Source organism: Pelobates fuscus, chromosome 3 (assembly GCF_036172605.1).
Source record: "Pelobates fuscus isolate aPelFus1 chromosome 3, aPelFus1.pri, whole genome shotgun sequence".
In the NCBI taxonomy this organism is placed as follows: domain Eukaryota; kingdom Metazoa; phylum Chordata; class Amphibia; order Anura; family Pelobatidae; genus Pelobates; species Pelobates fuscus.
This window is the reverse complement of record NC_086319.1, coordinates 198,990,897-199,016,201: the sequence shown is the minus strand read 5'-3', so window position 1 is coordinate 199,016,201 and position 25,305 is coordinate 198,990,897. Positions and strand designations below refer to the sequence as shown.

The window sequence follows — 25,305 nt, the reverse complement described above, 5'->3', positions numbered from 1 at the left end:
TGCATTTTGTATTACATAGAAAGTATGTTCGAAAAAAGGTCCATCCCTAAATGGAAATGAAAGGGGCTCTGTCACTTTTTAGAATTTCTAAAGTATATAATCTTTATTAAATACTGATGCTGACTGAGTTTGAAATGTCATTGCAATTTAAATGCAATCTAAAGATATGATAAGAGAAAGTAGGGACTACTTTGTCTTTTGGTAAGTGCTGAGTTTAACAAAAATTGACAAAAGACAGAGTTCTGAGGTCAATTGTTGTTCAATCCCAGCAGCTGTCACAAATGAGGCTGTTTGATTCGGGCAACATTTAATTTATCGCGAGATGTCATTTATGGAGGTTCTTATGGCATCCACTATAGACCTCAGCATTATAATCTCTCCTGGCAAATGAAGCTTCAGAAGCTGAACAAGACCTCCTAGAAGAAGATGACACTGGTTGCAAGGGACAGCGTCAGGTAAGTAAAACAACATTATACGGCACCCTGTGGCCACTGGACTATAACCGGAGATGTCACCTTGGAGGTCTTTGCAAAATATGCAAAGAACCCTGAAAGATCTGTTTTAAACAATAATAAGAATGGTGGAGATTTATCAAGGCAACATGTGCTATTCTGTGTGTGAAGTGAAAAACATACAGAAATAGTCTATTGATTGCCATGGTGATTAGACCATAATCCTACTTCCCCCCAGGATACCACTTGTTTTAGCCTTGTTTAATCTCCTTCCATGTGTGATACTCTATAGTTTGCAGAATAAAACTTTCCATGGCATTCTTTATTTAATGCTTTTAATAATAGCTTCTTGCTCAGGAATAAATGTCCATGAAACTGTGCATCACAGCCTGCACATGTACATTTAAATATTATGAGTTCTGCACTATTTAACAATTTTAGTGTAATAAAACATATTAAAATGCTCTTTCATATAGGACCGTTTACAGATTATCTATAATTTTCAGTTATGGGTGAAAGCAACATGAAATTATCTATCTATTTTATGCATTACAATGTACCTAACACATTCCTACGATGTTAGGCAGCATGGCTGCCGATGCAACGGAGGTGTTGTGTAAAGTAGCACACAGCATAGCTGGTAAGGAAGGGCATATGATAAGAGATTCCTCTCTTGAGAGTGACTGGAGGTTTTAGACCAGCCTTTTCTCCATATTGTAGTTTTTAATATAAATACTAACAGGATTATTTACTAAAGTGAGAATTGAAAGTGCATTCTAAATTCCAAATTTAAGGCCAAAGTAGCACAGCTGAATTAGTGAAGTTTTCAGATTTTACTATTTTGACCATAAATTTGAAATTCTCTTTGAATTCTCACTTTAATGAATAACCTTGATATATATATATATATATATATATATATTTTTTTTTTTTTTTAAAGAGTCACTTTAAAACTCAAACAAATGTACTATAGACGGGATGAACAACTCTCAGAAATCCAGATTTTGTGGACTTCATCTCACCTGATGCTTTGTCAGCATTTTGGCTTTAAGAGCATTATGGGAGATGTATGACAAAAATCTAGAGTGCAGAAGGTTGCGTACCCCTGTACTATAGCATAGTTAGTTGTCAGTTGATAATTATCAGAGCCTATTGGGAACCTAATTTTATATATAACTTGGAAAATAACAAATAAGGTGGAACCGGGATTCTTATAATATAAATGTTAATATAAGCTAATTGATAAAGGGGGAGATCATGTTGCCATTTAGTGCCAATATCCTGGCACTAAAACAAAGCTGGCACTAAGATAACCAATACCACGCATGAGATGAGACACAGAAGGTTCTCTAGTATGATGAGTGAGGAAGCAGAAGACACTTAGAAGCAACAAGCAATGTAAAAAAGTGTGCAGGAGTGCAGGATACGGCAGTGTTGACTTTGGGTGTCAAAGTGTCAAAAATTAGGTATTTTATATATAGTGCCAAAGATGGAAGCATCTGTGACCCTACACTCTTACAGAAATATACCACTAGATGTCATCCTCTACAGCTGTCTTGAGACATTCTCATGAACAAAAAAAGTCAGATGTTTTCTCAAGGAAAGCTTGGATGCACCTCCAGATGACTGCACGCAGATCTTGACTGTTAACCCACAGTAGAGCTACATCATGCTATTCTTCAGCTTGTTATAGAGATGAGTCACCATACTTGTACTTGTGCAGAGTATGAATCCCATTCACATACGGATGACATAAACCCAGTATACAGAATTCATATCAAAATATTTAAAGGAATATGTTTTGATATCTATATGGTTGTCTCATTCCCAAATTTTTCTATACTGGTGTACAGCACTTGATTAGGATTATCCAAGTGCATGTGTAATATATTGCGGTTTGCAGTTTAAAAATCTGAACTGATAACACATCGCAACTAAAGGCTAAAGCTTTAACGATTATAAAAATTGATTGACAATAGACCTCTTCTCTGAAACAGTATACGCCTATTTTAATCACGCTGCTCTTAATAATGCATATTTTGGAACTGTTTTACTACATGAACTCAGTGGTGTGGAGAGGGGTTAAAAAAAGTGTCCGGACATGAGAAAGTTATCTTATATACAACAGCATTCATTTATTGGGTTTAGTGATTTAGTGATCTAAATATCATTTAAGAATTTTAGTTGCAGGTGCTATATATACCGGTAAATAGATTTTTTTTTAAAAAAAGGTGCACCAAAAATGTAAACATTTTAGAATGCTTTTTCTAAATCAAATAGATAGATTTTTAAAGAGACAGTGGTAAATTACTAAAGATTACAGTTTACATTTTAGTAATCTTCTCCTGTACTTCAATCAGGGAAGTGCTAAAAATATAAATTCAGTTCCCTGTTGTCTAGGGTGAAAGCAAAATATACTGTACGAGATGGGAATGAGGCATACATTATTTATAAAAATGAGAATTGAAGGTGAATTAAGAGTGAAATTTACATTTAAGACCAAGGTAGCTAAACTAGAAACATAGCAGACTTACAGAATGTTTCTAATTTGGATAGTTTGACTTTAAACTTTAAATTCACTTTAAATTCACCTTAAATTCTCACTTTAGTGAATAACCATGCTAATGTTTACACATTTAAGTATTTGTGTTCCTTTAATTTTCAGAAATTAGGCTTGACTCCAAGCTGGATTTCCCAGTAGAATAAAACTGACCTGTAGTTTACAGGTAGGGAGCAATGTAATAGACATTGTTACTTACTGGCAAGATTAATTATATTGAGGACACTGACAAGGACACTTTGACCCAGTTTTCTAAAAGCCACTTCTGTCTCTAACCCCTATTAGACTTTGACTGATCTACAAATACTGCGGAGAATGAAACTGCCTGAAAACACATACTCTGTTGGTCACAACTCATGTGGAGAATCTATAGTGAGAACAATATGCAGTGCACTGGTGCATCAGCAAATGCAGTGGGCAGTGAGCCAGCTCAGTAAGCATGTGTGGAGCAGTTAGACAGCCAACAAAAACCACTGTAGGGATGATTCATCAATCTTTACTGTTCCTGCCAAGATAGCAGTTGGTTTCAAACAGGTAACAGAGTTTGACAAATTATCCCGCAGTGTGAGGCATGTGCAGTGAAGCAGCAGGTGAGTCCGTGGGCAGCAGAAGAGCAGCTGATGACAGGCGACTGGTTTGTGGGGTCTTCTTTGGTCACCTGGCCTCGGGGCCAACTAGCGATAATTGATTAAAAATGTTTCCTCCATACACAGTGCAAATTACTGTAGCCAGAATAAGACTGTCTTTTAAGAAAAATAAATACACATTTTATTTTCAAATCGTTATTCTTATTAAGCCTTTTATTTTAATCTAAACCGCAGAAATTAACATACACATACCTTTAAATGAAAAATTATATACTTCCTGCTTCCCTCCTTAACATGGACATCTCAAGCTCCGCCCCCCACTCCCCCCAGATGTTGTTAAACTACGACTCCTATGATTTTCTGGCCATCTATTGTATTCAAAGGATTCTAGGAGTTGTATGACCTCAACATCTGTGGTGACAGTTCCTTCCCTAGAAGAGAGCATTGACTGCTAAAATGTTGATGTGGATATTTACAAAAGAGTGAATTGTTAGAATCTTAAAGTAAATAATAGGTGATTGAATTTTCAAATCTAGACTTTTAAAGTGGATTAAAATGTGCACAGATTTATTTACTAAAGTGAGAATTGTTGAGAATTCAAAGTAAATTTTCAAATTAAAGGGACACTCCAGTGTTCCTATTATGCAGGCTAGGCACCTTCCTGCTCTGTAAGTGCATCTACTCTGCCTATTATTATCCTCCCCCCCTCTCCCCCACCCCCCACAAACCTCCCCAGCTCCTGACATGTTTCTGATTGATCCACCACTCTGGGATCACTGTACAGTATTCAGTCTGAAGAAACAATAATACAGAGCAATAGGGTGCACCAGGGGGTTAGGGATCAAGGTGTTACTCAATAAGACAAATGAAAAACAGATAATACACTGTCCATAAGATGATATAAAATCATATATACGTAAAAAAGACAAGCAAAAAGTCCAGGATGAGATATAAAAGTGTGAGTAAGTCTATAAAAGTTTGCCTGTATCTTCGGGTAAATATGCCTTTCAGATAATCGAAGTCCAGGGACATAAAAGAGAAAAAAGAGTACCAATAGTGCAATATGTATAAAATATAATAAAAAATCCAATAAAAGGAAATCCAAAATGGCCTACTCACATGCGGTAGAGCTAAAACCAGCTATAGTGTGAAGCGCTTGCAGTGGATTTATTCCCCCACTTAAGGGATATAATGGAAGGTATTGGCCGGTACGTTTCTTGTTGGCAGGTAATATGTGGAAATAAAAGCAAGGGGTGCAGAACTAATGCTCTTTGTATAAAATGTATGAAACCAGGGGTAAGAATAAATTAATAATACTCACATTTATCTGAGCAGATAACCCGCTCAATATAATTAGCATGGGCGGTATAATCCCCATCAGGGATACTTTGTGAGGTCCTCACTGGAAAGATAAAAACTGGATGCCAGGTAAAAAAAGAAAAAAAAGTATATGGTACTAATAGTGGTAGTAAAATTTACCAAAAACCTTTATTTGCACAATAAGAATGATAAAATTAGTCCACAATGCATTCTGCACCCCTTTCTTTTATTTCCACATATTACCTGCGACAAGAAATGTACCGGCCAATGCCTTCCACCATATCCCTGAAGTGGGGGAATAAATCCATTGCAAGCGCTTCACACTAGAGCTGGTTTTAGCTCTACCACATGTGAGTAGGCCATTTTGGATTTCTTTTTATTGAAGTTTTTTTATTATATTTTATACATATTGCACTATTGGTTCTTTTTTCTCTTTTATGTCCCTGGACTTTTTTTTTAAAAGAACTATACTTCCAATGAAAAGATAAATGCATTCAATTATGTATATTTTGTATTTTTTTTTTATTTAGGTATATTTCAAAATAGCCTTTGCAAGTTCCCCTCCCCCTTCTTCTCCAGCCCACACTTTCTGTGTCTGTCCAATCTCAGGCTTCTCAATGCAACCAAATGAAACGTCTTTGCAAGGCTCTGAGCAATTGCTGCCTCTTGAGTTTATATCCACATAGCTAAACAAAACACGAATTAACAGGACTAGTTGTCTGGACAGACAGGGGGTAAAACAAGGTTAATTTACAAAAGTGCCAATTTCTATTGAGTGTTGCACTTTTTGCAAAGTGAAATAAAAAGACCAATAGAGGTGGTCTTTTAAATTTCAAATTCTAGATAAAAATATCCAAACTTAAAATGTAAATGACTTGTCAATTTTTTGCATTTCTTCTATTGAGACCTAACACTTCACAGCAATTCACAGCAAGTTCCACTGACTAACTCTGATAGTTAACTCACTCAAAATTCACTTTGAATGTCTAATATTTTACTCTTTGATAAATAACACAGTTTAAAAAGAATATTTCAAAATATAACATTTGTGTAACCCACACCAAAAAGGAAATTTGTATGTATAGTTAATAATAAAATTACGCATTCACTAACCAGCACGTTGTGGTGGTTTGAGAACTGGCTTACAAAATATAGGACAATAGTTGAAATTTAAAAAGTATATTAATCCTAATGTTTACAAGTTTGTTTTAATGCCACCCCAGCTCTTGAGTTAGTGGATAGCCCAGATAGTGTAACTGTTTTATTGTACATTAAGCAAAGCATAACACAGGGTCAGCAGAGAAAAACATTGTGTCTTAGTTAATATATTCGTATGTGCAACATTTCATTTTTACATTTTCATATTTCAGAAAAGAAAACAAACATGCAAAAAATAAAAAACACAATGGTTAGTAACAAATGTTAAGGGAAACTCCTCCCTGAATGCTGTAGGTAAGGATGTGATCTTGTGCAAAAAAAAATCTGTATAAAAACAACTATGCAACAATACCATAAATGACAGAAATTAGATGTCATTCTTCAACACAGAGATTACCAAGTCATCACAATAAGACATAGTAGCTTATCTTGTTGAAAAAGTTACAAATATAATATTATAAAATAATACTCTCTCTCTTTCTCTCTCTCTATATATACATACAAACACACTAACCTTTATAGGGACACTATTGGCACCCATACCACTTCAGCTCATTGAAGTGGTCTGGGCGCAGTGTCCCAGCACCGTTAAAAGTGAGCAGGTAATTATGGAAGACAGCCACTAGAGGGACTTCCAGGTGGTTAGGCAACTTGTAGTCGCCTAAATGATGCTGGACGTCCTCACGCTGTACCTGAGGACTTCCAGTGTCACCAGAATCCCCATAGGAAAGCATTGAATAATGCTTTCCTATGGGGAAATCCTAATGTGAGCGCGGCCATTGCAGTGCATGTGCGTTAGGTCTCCTGTGCTGACTAACGTCGGCAGGGAAGGAGTGAAGGTGGATCCGATCCAGCGCCGAGGGAGACATCGATGCTAGACCCAAGTAAGTGACAGAAGGAGTTTTTAACTCCTTTTGCACCACAGGGGGGCCTTGACAGAGGGGGAATCTATAGTGCCAGGAAAACGAGTTTGTTTTCATGACACTATAGTTTCCCTTTACTGCTATACCTTGACATACTAATCCTAAGCTAAATAAATAAGGTTATATGAAAGGTACTTAATGGAAAAGTGTGTATTAGGAGAAAATAATACCATTATGAAGACATTTATACTTTACTATTACTATCATGTCTCTAGAATATATTAGATAGATAGATAGATAGATAACACATAAGCAAATTAATGGTCATCTGCTCTTAGTATGTATTATATCTGTCACTTTAAAAACATGCCTAAGCAAGCCTTTAGGATTAATGCAATTTAATTGTCCTGGTCAATGCATTAAAAAAAGCTTTTGGTAAGAGTGTATAATAAATACATTTGAATGATGCCATTTAACCTTTTGCTGTCTTCTTTGCCCCTTTTTTCACTGTAGCAGATCAACTATCCTCTTGCCCAGTAAAAGCTTTGAACACTGGTTTTCTCAGACGGTCACTCAGGTCTAAAGCACTAACCTTGCAAACTACCCCTCGTTTTCACAGTCTCATATTCATATCTTATATAGCCACTTGAATTTAAGTGGAAAACCTCACGTGTCTTACAGAGCTCTGTATTCTACACAGATGAAGCTTTCATGTTCCTATTGAGTACTGCAGGAGCAATAACAGACCCATTGTGCCATTCTAAAAACATTTGGCTCTTGTGCAAGCAAAGGATCAAAGGCATGCCGGATTTCCAAACTCGATGTGTATGTCCTGAAAGTTGTGCATAATGTACTGATCTCTGGGCTTGGTGAATTTTAAAAACTGGATGTATGACATGTGACATGCTTCTAAGGGACAGACCTGAAAAGAGTATTATTGTGAGAATGATGTAACCCAAAGTGCCAAATGTGGCAAAGAGTCCACCACTAGCAGGACACAATATCAAATCAAGGAGACTTTGTATTCTACTTCTGTAAGGCCTTCATTAATATTTTTTAAAGAACAGATATGTATTTTTTTTATAAGAAAGCAGTGTATGCTATTCTCTCAGCAAGTATATTGTCTGTCCTCAAAATGTAAATCATCCATCAGTCGCTGCATATGATTTCTAGCCAGCAGATGCTGCAAATAAATTCCAGTTAACGTCTTTACCAACACTACAAAAATAATTAGAATGGTATATACCAACCCTCCGGCCCCTCGAAAAATAAAAAAAAAACTGTAGAACTGTTCATTTAACACATAATTTCACATGGAAGAAATGTTTATGTTAATTTAAAAGAATCTTCTGAAACAATGTTTTGCTGTATTTATTCAGCCAATGGCCCATCAATGGTTTTGAAACTGCTATTTCAGACTGTTTATAATCCATTAGTAGACTTGTTGCTATTTAATAAAAGCAACAAATCAATATTTTTTCTGAATTCAATAACCATATCTATCACAACCCAATCCTGTTTGGAACTTGCAGAGAAAGGAAAATGCCTCCTTACCCTCAGGTCAGAAAATATGAAAGCAACATATTCACTACATTAAGTTGCATTTGGCATCCACAATAAAGCTTCATCAAAATGTACACATCTTAAATGGACACCACAGTCACCAAAACAACTTTAGCTTAATGAAGCAGTTTTGGTGTATGGATCATGCCCCTGTAGTTTCACTGCTCAATTCTTTGCTATTTATGAGTTAAACGTTTTCTTTAACCCTTTAAGAACCAAACTTCTGGAATAAAAGGGAATCTTAAGGGGTTAATCAAATATTTAGACTTCCTTCATTTAAAATAGAAATTTAGAATTTCTTATCTTCTCCTTTGTTAATAGTTTGCTAGACCCTGCAGTAGCCTCCTGTGTGCAATTCAAGCTCAATTTATAGAACAGGAGAAACACTTTTAAAGTAAGTTACATCTGATTGAAAATGAAGCTATTTTTTCATGCAGGCTGTGTGAGTCCCAGCTAGGGGAGGTGTGGCTAAGGCTGCATAAACAGAGTCAAAAGTGATTTAACTCCTAAATGGTAGTGAGACTTCAGATGCTTGATCTATACACTAAAACTGCTTCATTAAGCTAGAGTTGATTTGGTGACTATAGTTTCTCTTTAATAATTTAATCTTAAAAACGCTTCCCAAAGAAAACAGTGTTGTGATTTTACATTTGTCATGCCAGTAGATTTATTGACTAAACAGTAAGTTGTCATGAGTTGACCCAAATGGTCTTGTAAATCTAATGAAAAATGGACAACAGAAACATTCCTAAAAGACACGTTTAGTTACTATAGATTCAATTGTTGTATGGCACTTGATTTTTCTGTCCTGTGTTTTGTTCTACAGGATGGTACTTAGAATGACTGATCTAAATAAAATGTTCAACGGTTTAATAGACAAGTGTTTGATACCTTTATATAACCTTATAGCGTGTGATGCCTGAACTGCTGTGAACCTACTTCTCAAAATTTGTGTTAAAATATCAGGTGGAACAAAATTTCCATAATTTAAGAACCCTGCATAACTGAGCTCAATCAGTGGTGCTATTTTCTTAAAGGATCACTATAGGGTCAGGAAAACAAACATGTATTCCTGACCCTATAGTGTTAACAGCACCATCTAGCCCCCCTGGGCCCCTCGTGCCTCCATAAATATAGTAAAGATCTTACTGTATTCAAGCCTGAAGCTGTAAATCTGCATGCTGTTAGACTCAGAAAAACAAGCAGTCTGCTGACATGTGGTAGCCTGGTCCAATCACAGTGCTATCCCATAGGATTGGCTGAGACTGACAAAGAGGCAGATCAGGGGCAGAGCCAGCATGATTCAAACACAGCCCTGGCCAATTAGCATCTCCTCATAGAGATTAATTGAATCAATTAATCTCTATGAGGAAAGTTCAGTGTCTGCATGCAGAGGGAGGAGATACTGAATCACAGGATGCTGTGCACAGTGCTGCCCTGTGCTCTGCTGACAGCAGATCTGAGTGGATTGAGGCATATTATGCCTCCATCAACTCCGAAGTCCCTCTGGTTAACTCTGAGTGACTGCAACTGGAGGTGTTCCTAGCTTTCAATGTAAACACTGTATTTTCTCAGAAAATACAGTGTTTACATGAGAAAGGTTGCAGGGAGCTATAGTTCTCACCTGAACATTAAGCTGACGTTGTTCAGGTGACTATAGTGTCCCTTTAACGTAAGTGCTAAGAAAGCATGACACTAGGGAAAGAGCAGGCTATGACCCCTATTAAAATATAAGGGCCTATTAAAGGGTCCAGTAGATGCTCAATCTCCTGGGTTCATAATGTGACCATCCCCCACCCCTTCCTCCAAGCTGACTAGGGGACCCCAAGCCCCTAGACACTATCTTCAAAATATGTCAGTACTTAACCCAGTCAGACTAATAATCATGAAGGGGGCCAAAGAATCTAAAAAAAGTATTTTAAAAATATAGAATACTTAGAATAGGTGATACTTACCTTAAAGTCTTTATTGGAGAACTTCTTTCTTTAGCTCCAAAACATACCAATTTAAAAAATCAACATATCCAGGGGAAACAGTATACAGTATACAGTAAATAATAATAAAAAAGACCCTGGACATTGTCTGATATTAAACTAGACTTGTTTTATTTATTTATTTTTTGGATGGCATTTGTTTTGTGCTGAAGTTTATATAGCTCAGTTAACTTGCACACAACTTTTTGTTCTGCATTCACAAAAAAATCAACAAAAAAATAATCTGGCAAATAAAATAAATTAATTTAACTGCTTTTACACTGTTTCAACAGAATACAATGTTTTTAGCCTTTTTTGGAGGCTAAATCTAGAAAATTGCAGAAAGAAGGTCTTCAATGAAGACTTAAAATGGTGTTACATTTTTACAGATTTTCTTTTTTTTATCTGTTGGCCTCCTCACTATTATTACAATGAGTTGATAGGTCAGAACATATTTTGGGGAGGTAGCTACAGGCTTTGGAGAACCGTAGCCACCATGAAGGGGTTATTGCATAGGCCTAGGTGATTGGGCATATCCTGTCCCTATTTAATGTATTACTCTACACCATATAGCCCACTGGGTGGGGAGAGAGGAGAAACATGGTCTCACTGGGCATAGCATTTATACAGGGCCGTCTTTAACGCGGGGCAAATGGGGCAGCTGCCCCAGGCACAGTAACTCCTGGGGGCCCCAAGGCAGCTGCCCCATGGGTCCCGCTGCCCTCATTACCTATTCCCCCCCCCCCTTGGGCCCCTGGTACAGCCTGGGGCCCACACACTAAGGAGACCCACTGGATGGGAATTTAGAAGCAGGGGCCCGGTCGTGCATCAGTGTATGTCTGTGTGTATGTAATTATGTTTGTCTGTGTGTATGTAATTATGTTTGTCTGTGTGTGCAAGTATGTCTATCAGTATGTGTGTGTCTTTGTGTGTCAGTATGTCTGTCAGTGTATGTGTGTGTGTCAGTATGTTTGTGTCAGTATGTCTGTCAATGTGTATGTCAGTATGTCTGTCAGTGTATGTCTGTGTGTATGTCAGTATATGTGTGTGTCAGTGTGTGTCGGTATGTCTGTCAGTGTATGTGTCTGAATGTGCATGTGTCAGTATGTCTGTCAGCGTATGCGTCTGTGTGTGTCAGTATGCCTGTCTGTGTATCTGTCTGTGTGTCAGTATATGTGTCTGTGTGTGTCAGTATGTCTGTGTGTGTCTGTGAATATGTCAGTATGTTTGTCGGTGCATATATGTGTGTCAGTATGTCTATCTGTGTGTGTTTGTGTCAGTATATCTTCCAGTGTATATGTCTGTGTTAGTAAGTATGTGAGGGGTGTTATATTGCATGCCAGGGAGTGGAGGGGGGAGAGGGGGCAGGATCCAGGGGTATCAAGAAAATGCTTTGTCCAGGGTCCTATTAGACAGCCTTGCATTTACATCAGTACAAGGGTTTTTTTTTTTTTTTAGCTTGTGGCTAGTGATTACCAAATGGCATTGTGTTTTTTATGGATTCCTAGAGTGCTCCTCTCATGTCAGAGTTCTTTATTAATAAGTATCGCTGCAATGTTACGCCGGTTAGTACATAGCATTTTGGACATAATTTTGTGCAAAGCCCAAAAAAACGTTTTTTTTATAAATTGTTAATCGTTTTGTATATGTATTATCATACAAAAAGAAATTGATTAATAAATTTAGAGATAAGCCCAGACTCAAGGACTCCAGTTAGACAATGGTCAGATTTGCATTGCTAGCCTACTTTTGTATGTTCCCTACAGCTCAAACCTTGAGAACAAAACAGTGGGAAGTATCCATATATGTGAATGTTTGTAAAATAAAAAAGCTAGATTCCTTTACATTGTTTGAGAAGTCGAGATAGCCAACATCTTTATACTTTATCTGCTTCCCAGCAGCATTTATTAAAATGAATACATCCAAACCTACTTTAAGGAAAGTTTTAACACTGTCCATTTGAATTGAACCATAACATAACATTACATTTTCAGCCACTTGCGCTTACCTTTACTCCATCGTTCTTCTTGTTACTGCCACTCTTACCCCCTAGAGACACGAGGTAGGCAATGAGAATACCAAGCCCAGGCACCACCAGGACACAGAAGGCGAGGAGAAACATAGTGATACAAAAAAAAGAGAGAAATGAAGACTGAGAGAGACTTCCTGTGTGTACACTGAAGCAAAGATAGCTATCCAGCCTGGCCAGCACACAACGTATCCTGTAACTGTAGAAGAAGCTTGTCAAAGCAGAAATTTAAAGGACAAGTTCCAAAGATATAGGTTACTTTTGATCAAAAATGTCAGTAAAGTGTATATCCTAAAATGCGAATGTCTAATGTTGGATCATCTACTTTGACATTCTTTTCAGGTGTCTAATCAGTTGCCCCTTAATCGGTTGCATTCATTTTATGCTTGTGTCTCTTCTCTTATCGGTTCATCCCCTCTCCTTGCGAACTCTCTGTCTCCAAGCCTCTCTTCTATTTTTACTTGCACATTCTGACATCCCTGTGCATGTTAAATGCTGTCCTTTCTCTCCTGCTTTTGACACGTCTATCACTCTGGCATGCTCTGCTAGAGACTTTAGAGAGTATTTTGTAGCTTTCCATCCCTTTCTGATTTATTGAAGTTTTCATTTCCATTGTTTCCTGAAGTCCTGCCTCCTCTACGCTCCTCTCTCTAATTTTAGCCTAATAACTCTGTGGTCATTTGCAGCAAATATCTTTAGAGGACAGCTGCAAAAGTGGAGGATAAAAGTGCTTTAGTGCTACATTTAACCCTTAGACAAGTGTTACTGTAAAGAGAACGGGATGTTGCATTTTGGTTTTAGTGAGATAGCTAAAAAGAGTACTGGCTATATAATGATAATCACTTTGTGTGTTAGGGTGCCTAGTTATGCTGTCAACGTTGTGTGATCACCTTATATCCATTACAATGGGTTGTTGAATATGCTACACATTTACATTAAAATCAGTGGGACTCTATAGGGTCCATTATATGTAAGCACTACAAGGAAAACTTAAAGAACACAACGGGTCAGATTTATAAAAGCAACACAAGCGCTCTTCTGGGGCAAAGTGCTAACTGTTGAGTAATTTTATTATTATTATTATTGGTATTTATGTAGTGCCAGCTTAGTCTGCAGCACTCTACATTATGAGGGGAATTTAACAAATTAGACAATAACAAAATGTTACAGGAACAATAGGTAGATAAGGACACACTATTCTATCAGTTTCCATGGTGATATCTCCTTATTTAGCACTTTGCCACAGACAAGCACATGTTTTGGCTTGATAAATATGGCCCATTTGGGTTAATATCCATTGTAGAAGTATGCTATCCATTATTTATACGGTGTAGATGGCTTTTGACTTATCAGTGGTATCTTTCATTTTAGTGATTGTTTTTGGCAATATATGTTATATATATATATATCATACAAAATCCAAAACATTCATTCATTCATTCACTAAACAGCCATTTCAAGTCTCACAGAATGCAATAGTTTATAATGAACTATTGCAATATTTTATATTTAAACACCTCACCTAGGCAAACATAATAAGGGTTTAGTTACTTACAACATATGATCATACATTGCATAAGCCTGCCACAATCTCACTGAACACCATTCTTGGCATGGCCTACGCTAACAATGTAATGCCTGCTCTAATATATATATATATATAAATACCAAAAATGTTGTTCCACTCGAAGTAGTTAGATAGTTAATACATTGCTAAACTCAAATACACACACCAGTCAAGCCATAAGACTTGCTTTTCACACAGAAATCTCACTTTAACAGGGCTCTCACTACTGCTTGGGATTCTGGGTAGGCGTATGCAAATAAGCTCAACAAAGAACCACGTTTTTGCCTCATAATTCCACCTTATACATGGATTCCTTGGAGTAACCTCATGCTGGTGATTTGCATTAACAATGAAACAGCTGTCCATGAGTGGGTCACTGGCTTTGCTCCTCTTCCTGAGTTGTGTTTCAAAGCTGTTGTATACAGCAGACACATACTCCAAGGAAGACCAGCAAAACCGCTAAATGACATTAAAAGATGTAATAAGGAATTTTAAAATAATATTAGCAGAACTTATGACTAACTTTTAGCTAGCTATTAGACTGTGCTACAATTAAGGAAGTGACAGTTCCTATTTAAAGTCACATCTTAAGAGATTGAAAAACTAGACCAAGAATAGAGATAGGCAACAGGTGCAGGCTGACTACATTAGCTTGCTGGGGTGATCCAACTGATGGCCCAGCAATACAGTGTTACTTAAAATATGTTTGTATTGCTACTCTAGCATGTGTAACACATAATACAGCTACTAAATAAAAGGGTTACAGAGAAAGAGCAGTTAGTTACCAGCTTTTGATATTTCTTAAATATCAGTTGTGTTCCAGATATTCCCTGTAGCAATCTTTTATACTAAAAGTTCCCATTTGGCATTGCAGAGCTCCTCAAGTAATAGATGGTGTTGCTGACTTCCAATTCCCATGATGCTTAGTTAAAGGTACACTATAGTCACCAGAACAACTACAGCTTTTTGAATTTGTTCTGGTGGGTAGAATCATTCTCTTATAGCGGTTAGAGATCCTTCCTGGGTCATGGCTGCCTAAAATGCATCCAAACATTTAGTGATTCCTCCCATTGCATGAAGACACAGAACTTTCCTCATAGAGATTCATTGATTCAATTCATCTCTATGAGGAGATGCTGATTGGCCAGGGCTGTGTTTGAATCATGCTGGCTCTGCCCCTGATCTGCCTCCTTGTCAGTCTCAGCCAATCCTATGGGGAAGCATTGTGATTGGATCAGGCTACCACTTCAGCAGACAATTTGTTTTTCTGAGTCTAACAGCATGCAAAGTTACAGCTTCTGGCTTGAATACAGTAAGATGTTGCTATATTTATGGAGGCATGAGGGGCCCAAGGGGGCTAGATGTTGGTTTTAACACTATAGGGTCAGGAATACATGTTTGTGTTCCTGACTCTATAGTGATCCTTTAACTGGGACCTTACTGTTGAATATCATTGATAAATATTTGATATATAGACTATTTAACTGCACTTTCAGCATGCACACAGTGAAAAATGGCAGCTCTGGGGCATTGGGTCATGGTCAGCTGGCATTCCCATAAATAATGGTACATAGTCTGGCTGGCCTGTTTTATATAATTTAAAATGAAGTACAAAGTGTCCATTAAGACAATTATCTTTACAACAACATTCTACTTAGTGACATAGAACTGATTAATTGAGTAATATTAATTAGTGAAATAAAAAAAAATGTGTCCTTGCCAGTAGCCCCATGATTAATCAGGAGTTGGGCAGGAGATGGTGGCTGGGAGTAGAATGCTAATAGCTGATGTGACAATATCACTATGTCTTGCTGCCATGTCTATATAATTATGCCTTACTACCATGCATTTGTCACTGTGCCTTACCCTTTGCACTTCTCCAGTGCACGTGTCTAACATACATATCCTAGTGGTTTTATTACATGTGCTTCAGCAGGGAGGAGCTTCCATAGATATCAGTAGAGCACCTTCTCATACACTGCACAGTGACAACTTTTTCCATTATCTCAATATATATATATATATTGCAAAGTAGTCCCACATCCATGACTACCAACTATGGATGCTCTTGCTGCATGTTTAATAGCTACTCAGTCCACCATTTCATCGTTACTGGTTAGACACCTCTTCATGCCTCTGGAACAATTGGATCATTTGTCTTCCCTATCCTATTAGATCTGAGGTTGCCAGATAATGATTTTATTTTGGACAATTTAGCAAATGAATACTCTTTTTGTACAACTTAGCAAATTAATAATCCCCCCCCACCCAAAATACACTCCTGAACTAAATATTTTTATGGGTGTCCTTAACCCCTTAAGGACCAAACTTCTGGAATAGAAGGGAATCATGACATGTCACACATGTCATGTGTCCTTAAGGGGTTAAACCGAATCATGATCTGGCAACACTAACACTTTTCTGAGAATACCAGAAGGAATCTGAAGAGGCCTGTCAGACGAATGTGTACATACATACAAACTATTTCTGCAAACAGGCCTGGTAGGAGACTAGTAGATGGACTAACTGCTGTAACCACGCCTACCAGTATCACAATTAGCAGTTTCGTTCATACGTACAATTGTTGATACTGAAATGGACAGAACAGCAGTACTATTAGCAAGCTTGAAACCAGTATGTGGTGTTTCCTGTCCTACAGTTTCTAAAATGTTCCAGGAAAACAGTTTAAGCTATTGCACCATCTTAAAATGTTTATGTGACTTTGGAAGAAAATATTACCTTATTCACTTCCCACAAGGATCACATTTTAGTATACACCCAGCTTTATTTTGTTGCAATTTACACATGCAGTACATGGGGTAATTCCCACAAAGAACTACAATTTCTAGAATAGAATTATGGAAATGTTAGCATGATTCACAGCAACCAGTGCATGTACAGACAGCTGAGTCACTTATCTTATAATAGTGCCTTGGAAACCATTTTAGGAGATTGTGACAGGGAGCCATTAAAGTACCAGCACACAATACAATGGCGTCAACCATTAATACAATATGAAAGACCTAAGATCTTCCATATTGTATTAATAACACAAACAAGTGATAAACGATACAGATTTAACACCTATACAACAACACTGTCGAGATTAGTCTCTATACTGAGAATTATATAGAAATTTCTTCCTAGTGAATTTCAACAGATTTCAATTAACGCTATCTTGGCCTAACACTTGAAGCTCACTTTGATTTCCTGACAATTTGTGAGACACAGCTCTAGAGGAAACAGTGGGCATTGCTCATTGCATTTTAATATTCTCTTTTGTATAACAGCATAATAGGATTGTATACATGTTTTGTATAACTCTGTACTATTTGATTTTGTTTGTGTGGGTTGTACTTAAAGGGAAAACACAATTCACAAACTGCGTGGATGGCAAGTTCATCTTTATATAAGTTTACATGTAATATATGCATTGTATCTGCAAAATCCTGAGCACATTTATGATATTCTATGATGGGTGGGTCAGATTCACAGGCTCAACTACAACACTGAAATAACCAAATAGTACATAGTGCATCCCACAATATGTAGTATGACATAATATTAGTAATCTTTTAACAGAACAACTTTTTGTCGATATGCATGCTGGCATAGTGTATAAAATGAGTGTTATTCAGCATGAAGTCATATTTATGTTTCAGGTGCATTATAATCAAAACAAGAATTTAGTATAATTAAAGCTTTGTGGGTTCCAGAACACCAAAAAAATCTAAGCTGTCAGATGAAAAATACTTTTGTTTATTATTAAGCTATAAACAATTTAGTTAGGCTCAGCTATTTTAAAAATAAATTTAAAGCTACCTGCTCTATGGATTTTGGCTACATCTCTACTTAACTACTGCATTCTGCACAAGTTATCAAAAAAGTTACAAATGTCTTCCAATAAAAAAGGTGGAAAAAAGCAGCAAATCCAGTCAGGTGTACCCTGGGAAATATTATATTCTGATCAGAAATATATCTGATAATATGTTACTGAAAATATCTTAAAAGCTTTTGAGTAGATAAAAAAAAAAAATATTACTTTTTTATTGTGTAACAATCAGTGTGAAGATTTTTGGGGTATTTTCTATCAGATGAAAGAAATTTGAAGTAGTTTTGTAATAGAGGAACTAATACTCAGGTGTGAATCAGATGTAAAAAAAATTAGGAGACTGGTTTATTAGGTATATGATTTAATAATTAGCATGATGTGCAACTCATTTTTTTTTAATTTCTAGAATATAGCTTATAATAAACCTTTGGCATTTGGTGTTTAGTCTTTGTCTCTTTGCCATCACCAAATGTCAATTAGCATGTGTCTACTGATCTAACCAACATAGAAGGAACAAAAGCAATTCTCATGTAAGTAAGTAAATATTGTAATCAACATTTGCTTGTGGCTTTGCAACCACTATCTATAGATGGAATTTCTGTGTTTTCAGTCAATAGAAATTAAAGTACTTAGTAATAAAACAATACAAAAATGAATATGATGGGGAAACCTTCTATTCAACATTTTGTGTCAGGGGTCAGGAGTTAATTTCATTGTTCAAGACAGGATGATCATAGGGATCTAGTATTGATTCATTACAATTACACCTGGAATGTCTATATGGCTATTCCAGGTCTTATATTGTAAATAATGAGTACGTACCTGAGAAGTTGCGCGTTGCCAGCATTGTGGTCAAAATAGCTCCCTACATAAATGACAAATACATTTTATATTTAGTATGAATGTAATTGGACAGTCATGAGATTAAGTAACACAGTTTCTTCCTTATACAGTAGATTGTCAATAAAATTGGGAATATTTGCTAAAGAGTAAATGGTTCATCTTAAAACTGAATTGTAAAATTCAGGCCAGCTAGCCAAGGAGACACAATTGTCGGGAAGAGAATATTTCCAAATCAGCTATTTAGGCCTTAATTTCACAAGTCAGCTGGTACTGAAGTGGACAGAGCAGCAACACTATTAGCAAGCTTGAAACCAGTATTTGCCCTTTCCTGTCTTACCTCTTCCAATCCACTAACTAAACCCTAAGTTAATGTCCCAGTAAAACTGTTTCCGCAAGCTATTGCACCATCTTAAAATGTTTATGTGATTTTGGAAAACACAAGGATAAAATGTTAATTCACACTCAGCTCTATTTCAAATTTTGCAAATTTAAGGCCAAATGGCTGAATTAGAAAGTTTATCCTAGTCTATTTTGTTTTCAGTTTTGCTATTTTGGTCTACAATTTGAAATTCATTTTGAATTCCAAACAATTCTCTCTTTAGCAAATAACCCTATACATATTACTGTAAATATTATTTCTTTTAATAGAGTACTCATGTATTAAGTGTTTGTTGTCCGATTTATCATACTAGAAGAAGTTAGATCTGGTAAGCTGCGTCAGCCAGCTCTTGCTACAGAGTAACCACGTGTGTTATTTCTATCTAATTCTGTTAATCTGTAAGTCCTCTCTTTTGTGGTCTTGCATACATATCTTTGTTTGTATAACTAAATGTTAATGTGTATTACTGTTATTATTAATAAACCAGACTATACCAGCATAGAATGCCTGGTGCTCTGGCAACAGGAGGATGTTCCTGCTGCTTGTCATCCATGCAAGACCCCCCCCCCCCCCCCCCAGGTTAGTACGCCACTGTTTGCATACCGTTTTCCCCTGCAAATATGCTACTGTATGTATGTGTATACTGTTTTTCCACAAAAATAAGCTATCCCCTGAAAATAAGCCCTGGTACATTTTTTGGAGCAAAAGTTAAAAACAAAGTTAAACAAGTAAAAAAAAAAAGCAAAAGTCCTGGTCTTATTTTTGGGGAAAACGTTATATGTATATCTCCTGTCCAATTGTGTTTTATACCCCACCTCCTCAAGACTGTAAGCTTATTTGAGCAAGGTACTCGTCAACCTTCTTGATCCAAGGATAAATTTAACTGGCATTTTGGGGTCGAGAGGGAATTTTTTCCTAGTTTGTTGCAGAATTGGAAGTGCTTCAAACTGGGTTTTTGGCTTCTTTTGGATCAACAGCAAAGAACAGATGTGAGAAAGGCTGAACTTGATGGACACATGTCTCTTTTCAGCCTATGTAACAATGTAACTATGTAACCTATTGTTTCTGTAACATTTTGTACATTTATTGTTAAATTCCCCCCTCTTATAATATTGTAAAGCACCGCGGAATATATTAGCGCCAAATAAATGCCAAAATTAATAATACAAATATGTGCATATTGCAGCTTGTAATGTATAGTGTTTGAATCTGTGAGTATAGCTAGTGTATGCAATAAGGCCAAGCTGAGCGTAATGGTGCACTTTAGGTTTAAAATACAATAAAGCTAAAACACATTAAATATAAATAAAATATTTTGGCCCATAATTATAATTTATTGTAATGTATTTTTATAGCTTTCATTGCAATGTGCTGTAGTATTCGATTACCAGTTAAACTGATTACATTGAAAGAATAAGAATGACTCCAATCTTAAAGATAAAAGCATTTTTGCTGCCGATAGAGTGTAGTTTCTTTTTTAAATTGAGTGTTTTGTCATTACATCATAACTATTTAGATTCAGTGATGAGTTCTCTTTGGCCTTTACCGTAACATTATCACTTCAGGGGTTTATGGCCTGTGAGAATTAGCAACTGAACATATGAGCTCTTTGAGATCTGCTTGCTACAATGGAATGTCCACTAAAATTAGCAATAAGCAGAAGAAACTCTGCAGCAAATTATTCAAGGACACATGTACAATTCTGAAAGCAAGGCAGCAGGGAGAGGTCAGTCCCTTGTCAGATGTCCCTTTGTAGTCCACCTAGTATAACATTAAAAAAAACCTGCAGAATCTCGGACTGGTGCACTGTAAGGTGGATCTCTCCGGCCTGAATAGGCATTATGCTTTTTTTGCACTTTAATGGTTTATGTGCATATCATTTTGTTTTTTATTTAATAGTATGTTTTATTGATTTATTTTTTATGTGATTTCGTGTAGAGTAACTTTACTGTGCCATGATTTATTATTATGTTTTTCCCTTTTTATGTTCTTTTCTTGATCGCTTTATGGTTTATGTATTAACTAATACACTGGTTTCTGACCCACTATGGCACTATTTACTTTGTATAATTTTGGGGGTTCATTTGGGAGTAACCTTTTGAGTGGCAGCATTCACCGGTATTTTTTACACTTTATTTACACCAATTAAGCTGTTTTCTTTGTAATGTCTTGAGTTGTTCCTTTGACCCAGTAGAGGATATGACCTTGTAATGTATACTAGATGACACTATATTAGACTGACTACTAATAGCACTGAATAGTCCATCTGTGTCCTGCATTAAATAGTACATTTAGCTGGAATATGGAATGCTTATTTCCTCAGCTGAGTTATTTTAAAATGAAATGATTGTATATTTGGATTATGTGCACTAAATATATTAATACAGTATGTGGTTCTTTGTAACATACAAATTAGGTGTCACACCACTGGTTTGCAAAATAGACCAAATAAATGCAGATTTAGCACTACAGTGTTTTACTATTAGCAATATGCTTTTTATTGCTGCATACATGAGGACATAAAAGTGTATATTTACATGCAATATTTTTTGGGGCTTGGTCATATTTTTACAATGTTGGTAGTTTTTATTTGCGCTTTTAAATTTCTCTATTTAGTAACCCCTTTATGACAAGTGGCTTGATGTGATGTGACGTTTTTTCCAGCATTGTTTGCTAGAAGGTAACTTTTTCTTTGTTTTATTTTATGCATTGGGGCTGATCTGTACTATCATCTTTGTTGCTGCCCAGGAGTAGTGGAAGTTTAAGCGCAGGGCTTAATTTTGCATGTTTGTATTTGCTTTTGTGTTACTCAGCCTTGTTAAAGTACTCCCGCCCACCCTATGTATGACCTATTAAAGGACCACTCCACACCCCAAAAGCACTTCAGCTTGCTGAAGTCCTTTATGAGTGAGGAGTAGCCTGGTTTAACCCCAGTTTATAAAAGTGCTGATTTCTATGAGAAATCTGCACTCTTATAAATTTGCTAGGGAATAGGGATGTGCATGGACAAAAAATTTGGTTCGGTTCGGCACTTCTGAAATTCGGGACTTCGGCAATTCGGCACTTTGGTTCGGTTCAGCACTTCGGTTCGGCACTACCGAAATTCTGGACTTCTGCACTTTCGAAATTCGGGACTTCGGCAATTCTGGAATTCGGAACTTCGGCACTTTGGGAATGCGAGACTTCGGCAATACCCTAACCCTATCCCTACCCCCAACCCTACCCCTAACCCTACCTCTACCCCTTACCATAGCCCTACCTCTACCCCTAACCCTACCCATAACCCTAAGCCTACCTCTACCACTAACCCTTATCCTACCCCTAACCCTACCCATAACCCTACCTCTACCCCTAACACTTCCCGTAACACTAACCCTACCCCTTTCCCTACCACTAACCCCTAACCCTGTTCCTAACCGTAACCCTACCTCTACCCCTAACCCTTAACCTACCCCTAACCTTACCCCGCATCCGAAATGTCCTAATTGCTGAAGTTCGTTCAAATTTTAATTCGGACCAAAACAAATTGCACATGTCTACTAGGGAACAACCCCGTGGCTGTCAAACAGCGAGTCTGAGCTAACGGAAGTGTCAGACCTTCTCACAGACCTCAGACCAGCTGCAGACCCAGACCAGAGGCGTTTGCACACACGAGCCGGCGTGCACGCACACTTAACTGTGCATGAGCCGTTATGCGCGCATGTACGTGTGTGCCAATTGAGAAGCCTCTGATTGGTTATTTCCCTGTGAAAAAACTGCAAGTCTCTTCTGGGGGAAAAAAAGGGGAGGTCTTACAAAGGCTGCAGTTCATGAGATGTGCAGCCTTTGCAAGCTCTTTTAAGATATACCCCCAATGAATGCATGCATGAAAATTCAGACATGTATTCATTGGGGGTATATCTACTAAACAATTGTTTTTTTTTCTTGTGGGCAGTGGAGTGCTCCTTTAAGGGTTAATAAGTGTGTATGGGTTTAACTCAGTGATTTTACATTCCAGCTTAAAGAAACAAGGTGATTTGTTAGTGTAGGACTCACCCAAGAGGTTTTGTGTGACATGGCAGGTAAACTTACACTTTAATAGCCATTGGATTGATATTAAAATGTACATATGGATTTAGGATAGTACAAAGGTAACTTTTTCCATGTTTTTTTGTTTTTTTTTGTTACATGATTCTATATAACCGGGGGTGACTATGAAATTAAATCATAGGACAGAAATATTAAACTGCTTTCTCACCTTTAACTTCCTTCTGGCATTGAACTTCTTCAGGCAGTCCACTGTCTCCTGTCTGTGCATACAAGAGGCCACTGTGGACCGATGCTGAAAAAGTATGTGGAGAAAGTAAAAATGTAAATATACAGCTAGGAAGTTTTAAGAGGAAAAGGAAGTGGATAAAAAAGATTAGGAAGAAAAAATACTCACTGAAATCCATGGATGCTTCAGAGCTTCTGCAGCAGTGATTCTCTTAGCAGGATTAATGGTAAGCATCTTGTTAATGAGATCTTTTGCTTCTGGGGTCACTGTGTCCCACTCAGGTGAAGGAAACTGGGATGAAGAGAATAGAAAGGACCATCTCTTGTAATAAATGTATACAATATGAGTGTACTGAAAACATTATCCTGAGAGATAAATAAATACCGATGGTCTATTCTCTAGAGGGAGCTTTTCAATGATAAGTTAATGGAACATATCCCCAAGGTGGCAGCCTGTGATTCTTCTATGAGTTGAGCTGCTGAACCCAAAGGCCAAGTGACTTTTCTGAGCACTTCACAAGCTGAGGTGATGGTTGGAGCCAGTTTATAGACTTTTCCTTAAAAAATGTTTTTTTTTTTGGTAACTTCATACAGAAGTATACATATAGTTTTATATTATTTTCTCATCTGGCCTTAACAATAAAAATATAATTTTATATTCTAACTTGATGAATTTCATGATTCATTGACACCTTTACTACCAAGCTCTTGTTAGCTAAAAAAAAACAACAACAAAAAAAAAAAACAACAAAACAGAATAACACTTACTGTATTTGCAATGTGGAATGCAGAGATAGAACATATTCAAAAGACAAAATAGATTGCTTTTGAGGTACACAAAAATACAACTTTGTATATTATTTTAATGTTTCATTATTTACAGAAATATTGGGGCATGATTATAAAGCTATATGGTATGACTTATTATTAAGGTAACTGTAATACCAATTTTCGTCGCAACAGTAATTACAAAACACAGTTACATAGCAATGGTCATACCATGCTTTTGTATATTTGTAGGGAACATATTGTTATTTTCTGAAAATGGTGAATTCTAAAATGTTCCTTCTTCATGTAGTGATTTATGAATATAATTTTGGTGCATTAATAAGGCACATCAAGTGATATTGAAATATTATCCACAGTTCTAGTAAATGGGTTGAAGTAACTAATTACCTGTAAAATGTGGTCTGAATAGCAGTGCTTTTTTTTTTTAGATAAAAATCATACCTGACTGTGTTGTGCTAAGGTTTGGTTATAATAGTTTACATTTGTGTTAATTAACTGCAACTGTTAACTAACCGTTTCTAATGGCACTAGAACCATTAGAATGAATACTGGATATGCTACTCTCTGTTGCTCTCAAGTTTAAAATATCTAACAATGAATAACAAAAAAATAAAAATAAGTATTAAAAAAAAATAACCATGGAGAGTATTTGAAGGTAGAGATCCAATATATTGGCTGTACTGTAAACAGATATCCTTTTTTGTTACTGTTGACCAGATTTTATAAAATATTACATATTACTACTCATGACTGATCAGTGATTTTGAAAAAGACAGCTGTAGAAGAAATATAAAACCAATATTTACTTGAGAATATAGAGTCAACCACACAGTAAACATAGCCACAACTTCTTCCTCTGCTGACTATCATTGGTACTCCAGCTATTGACAGCCTTATAATTATAATAATTGTATATACATACACCTCCATCTGTCCTTCAACATTGCTGCCTCTGTTTGGGAGGGACCTAGATCAAATAATCCGTGTAAAAATATATACAACCATTATAAAAAAAAAATCAGTAGAAGGTACATATATTTTTTTAGTTTATTTTATTGCGTATATTAAAAATAATATTTGGGGATTTTTTTTATTTAATGTCATATATATATACACATATATGTATTTGGTTCACC

At 36.5% G+C, this 25,305-nt stretch overlaps 1 protein-coding gene across 4 annotated transcripts in view; it reads right to left on the bottom strand.

The window, feature by feature from the left end:
• Positions 1–25,305, bottom strand: part of CAMK2A (calcium/calmodulin dependent protein kinase II alpha) — a 176,549-nt gene that overhangs the window by 20,369 nt on the left and 130,875 nt on the right. For all 4 annotated transcript variants that reach the window (XM_063447894.1, XM_063447895.1, XM_063447893.1 and 1 more), the window contains 4 exons: positions 23,550–23,672; positions 23,364–23,447; positions 18,727–18,769; positions 12,485–12,525 (listed from right to left, as the gene is read on the bottom strand). In XM_063447894.1, coding sequence (XP_063303964.1) covers positions 12,485–12,525; positions 18,727–18,769; positions 23,364–23,447; positions 23,550–23,672 — 291 coding nt within the window. The remainder of the gene's footprint in view (positions 1–12,484; positions 12,526–18,726; positions 18,770–23,363; positions 23,448–23,549; positions 23,673–25,305) is intronic.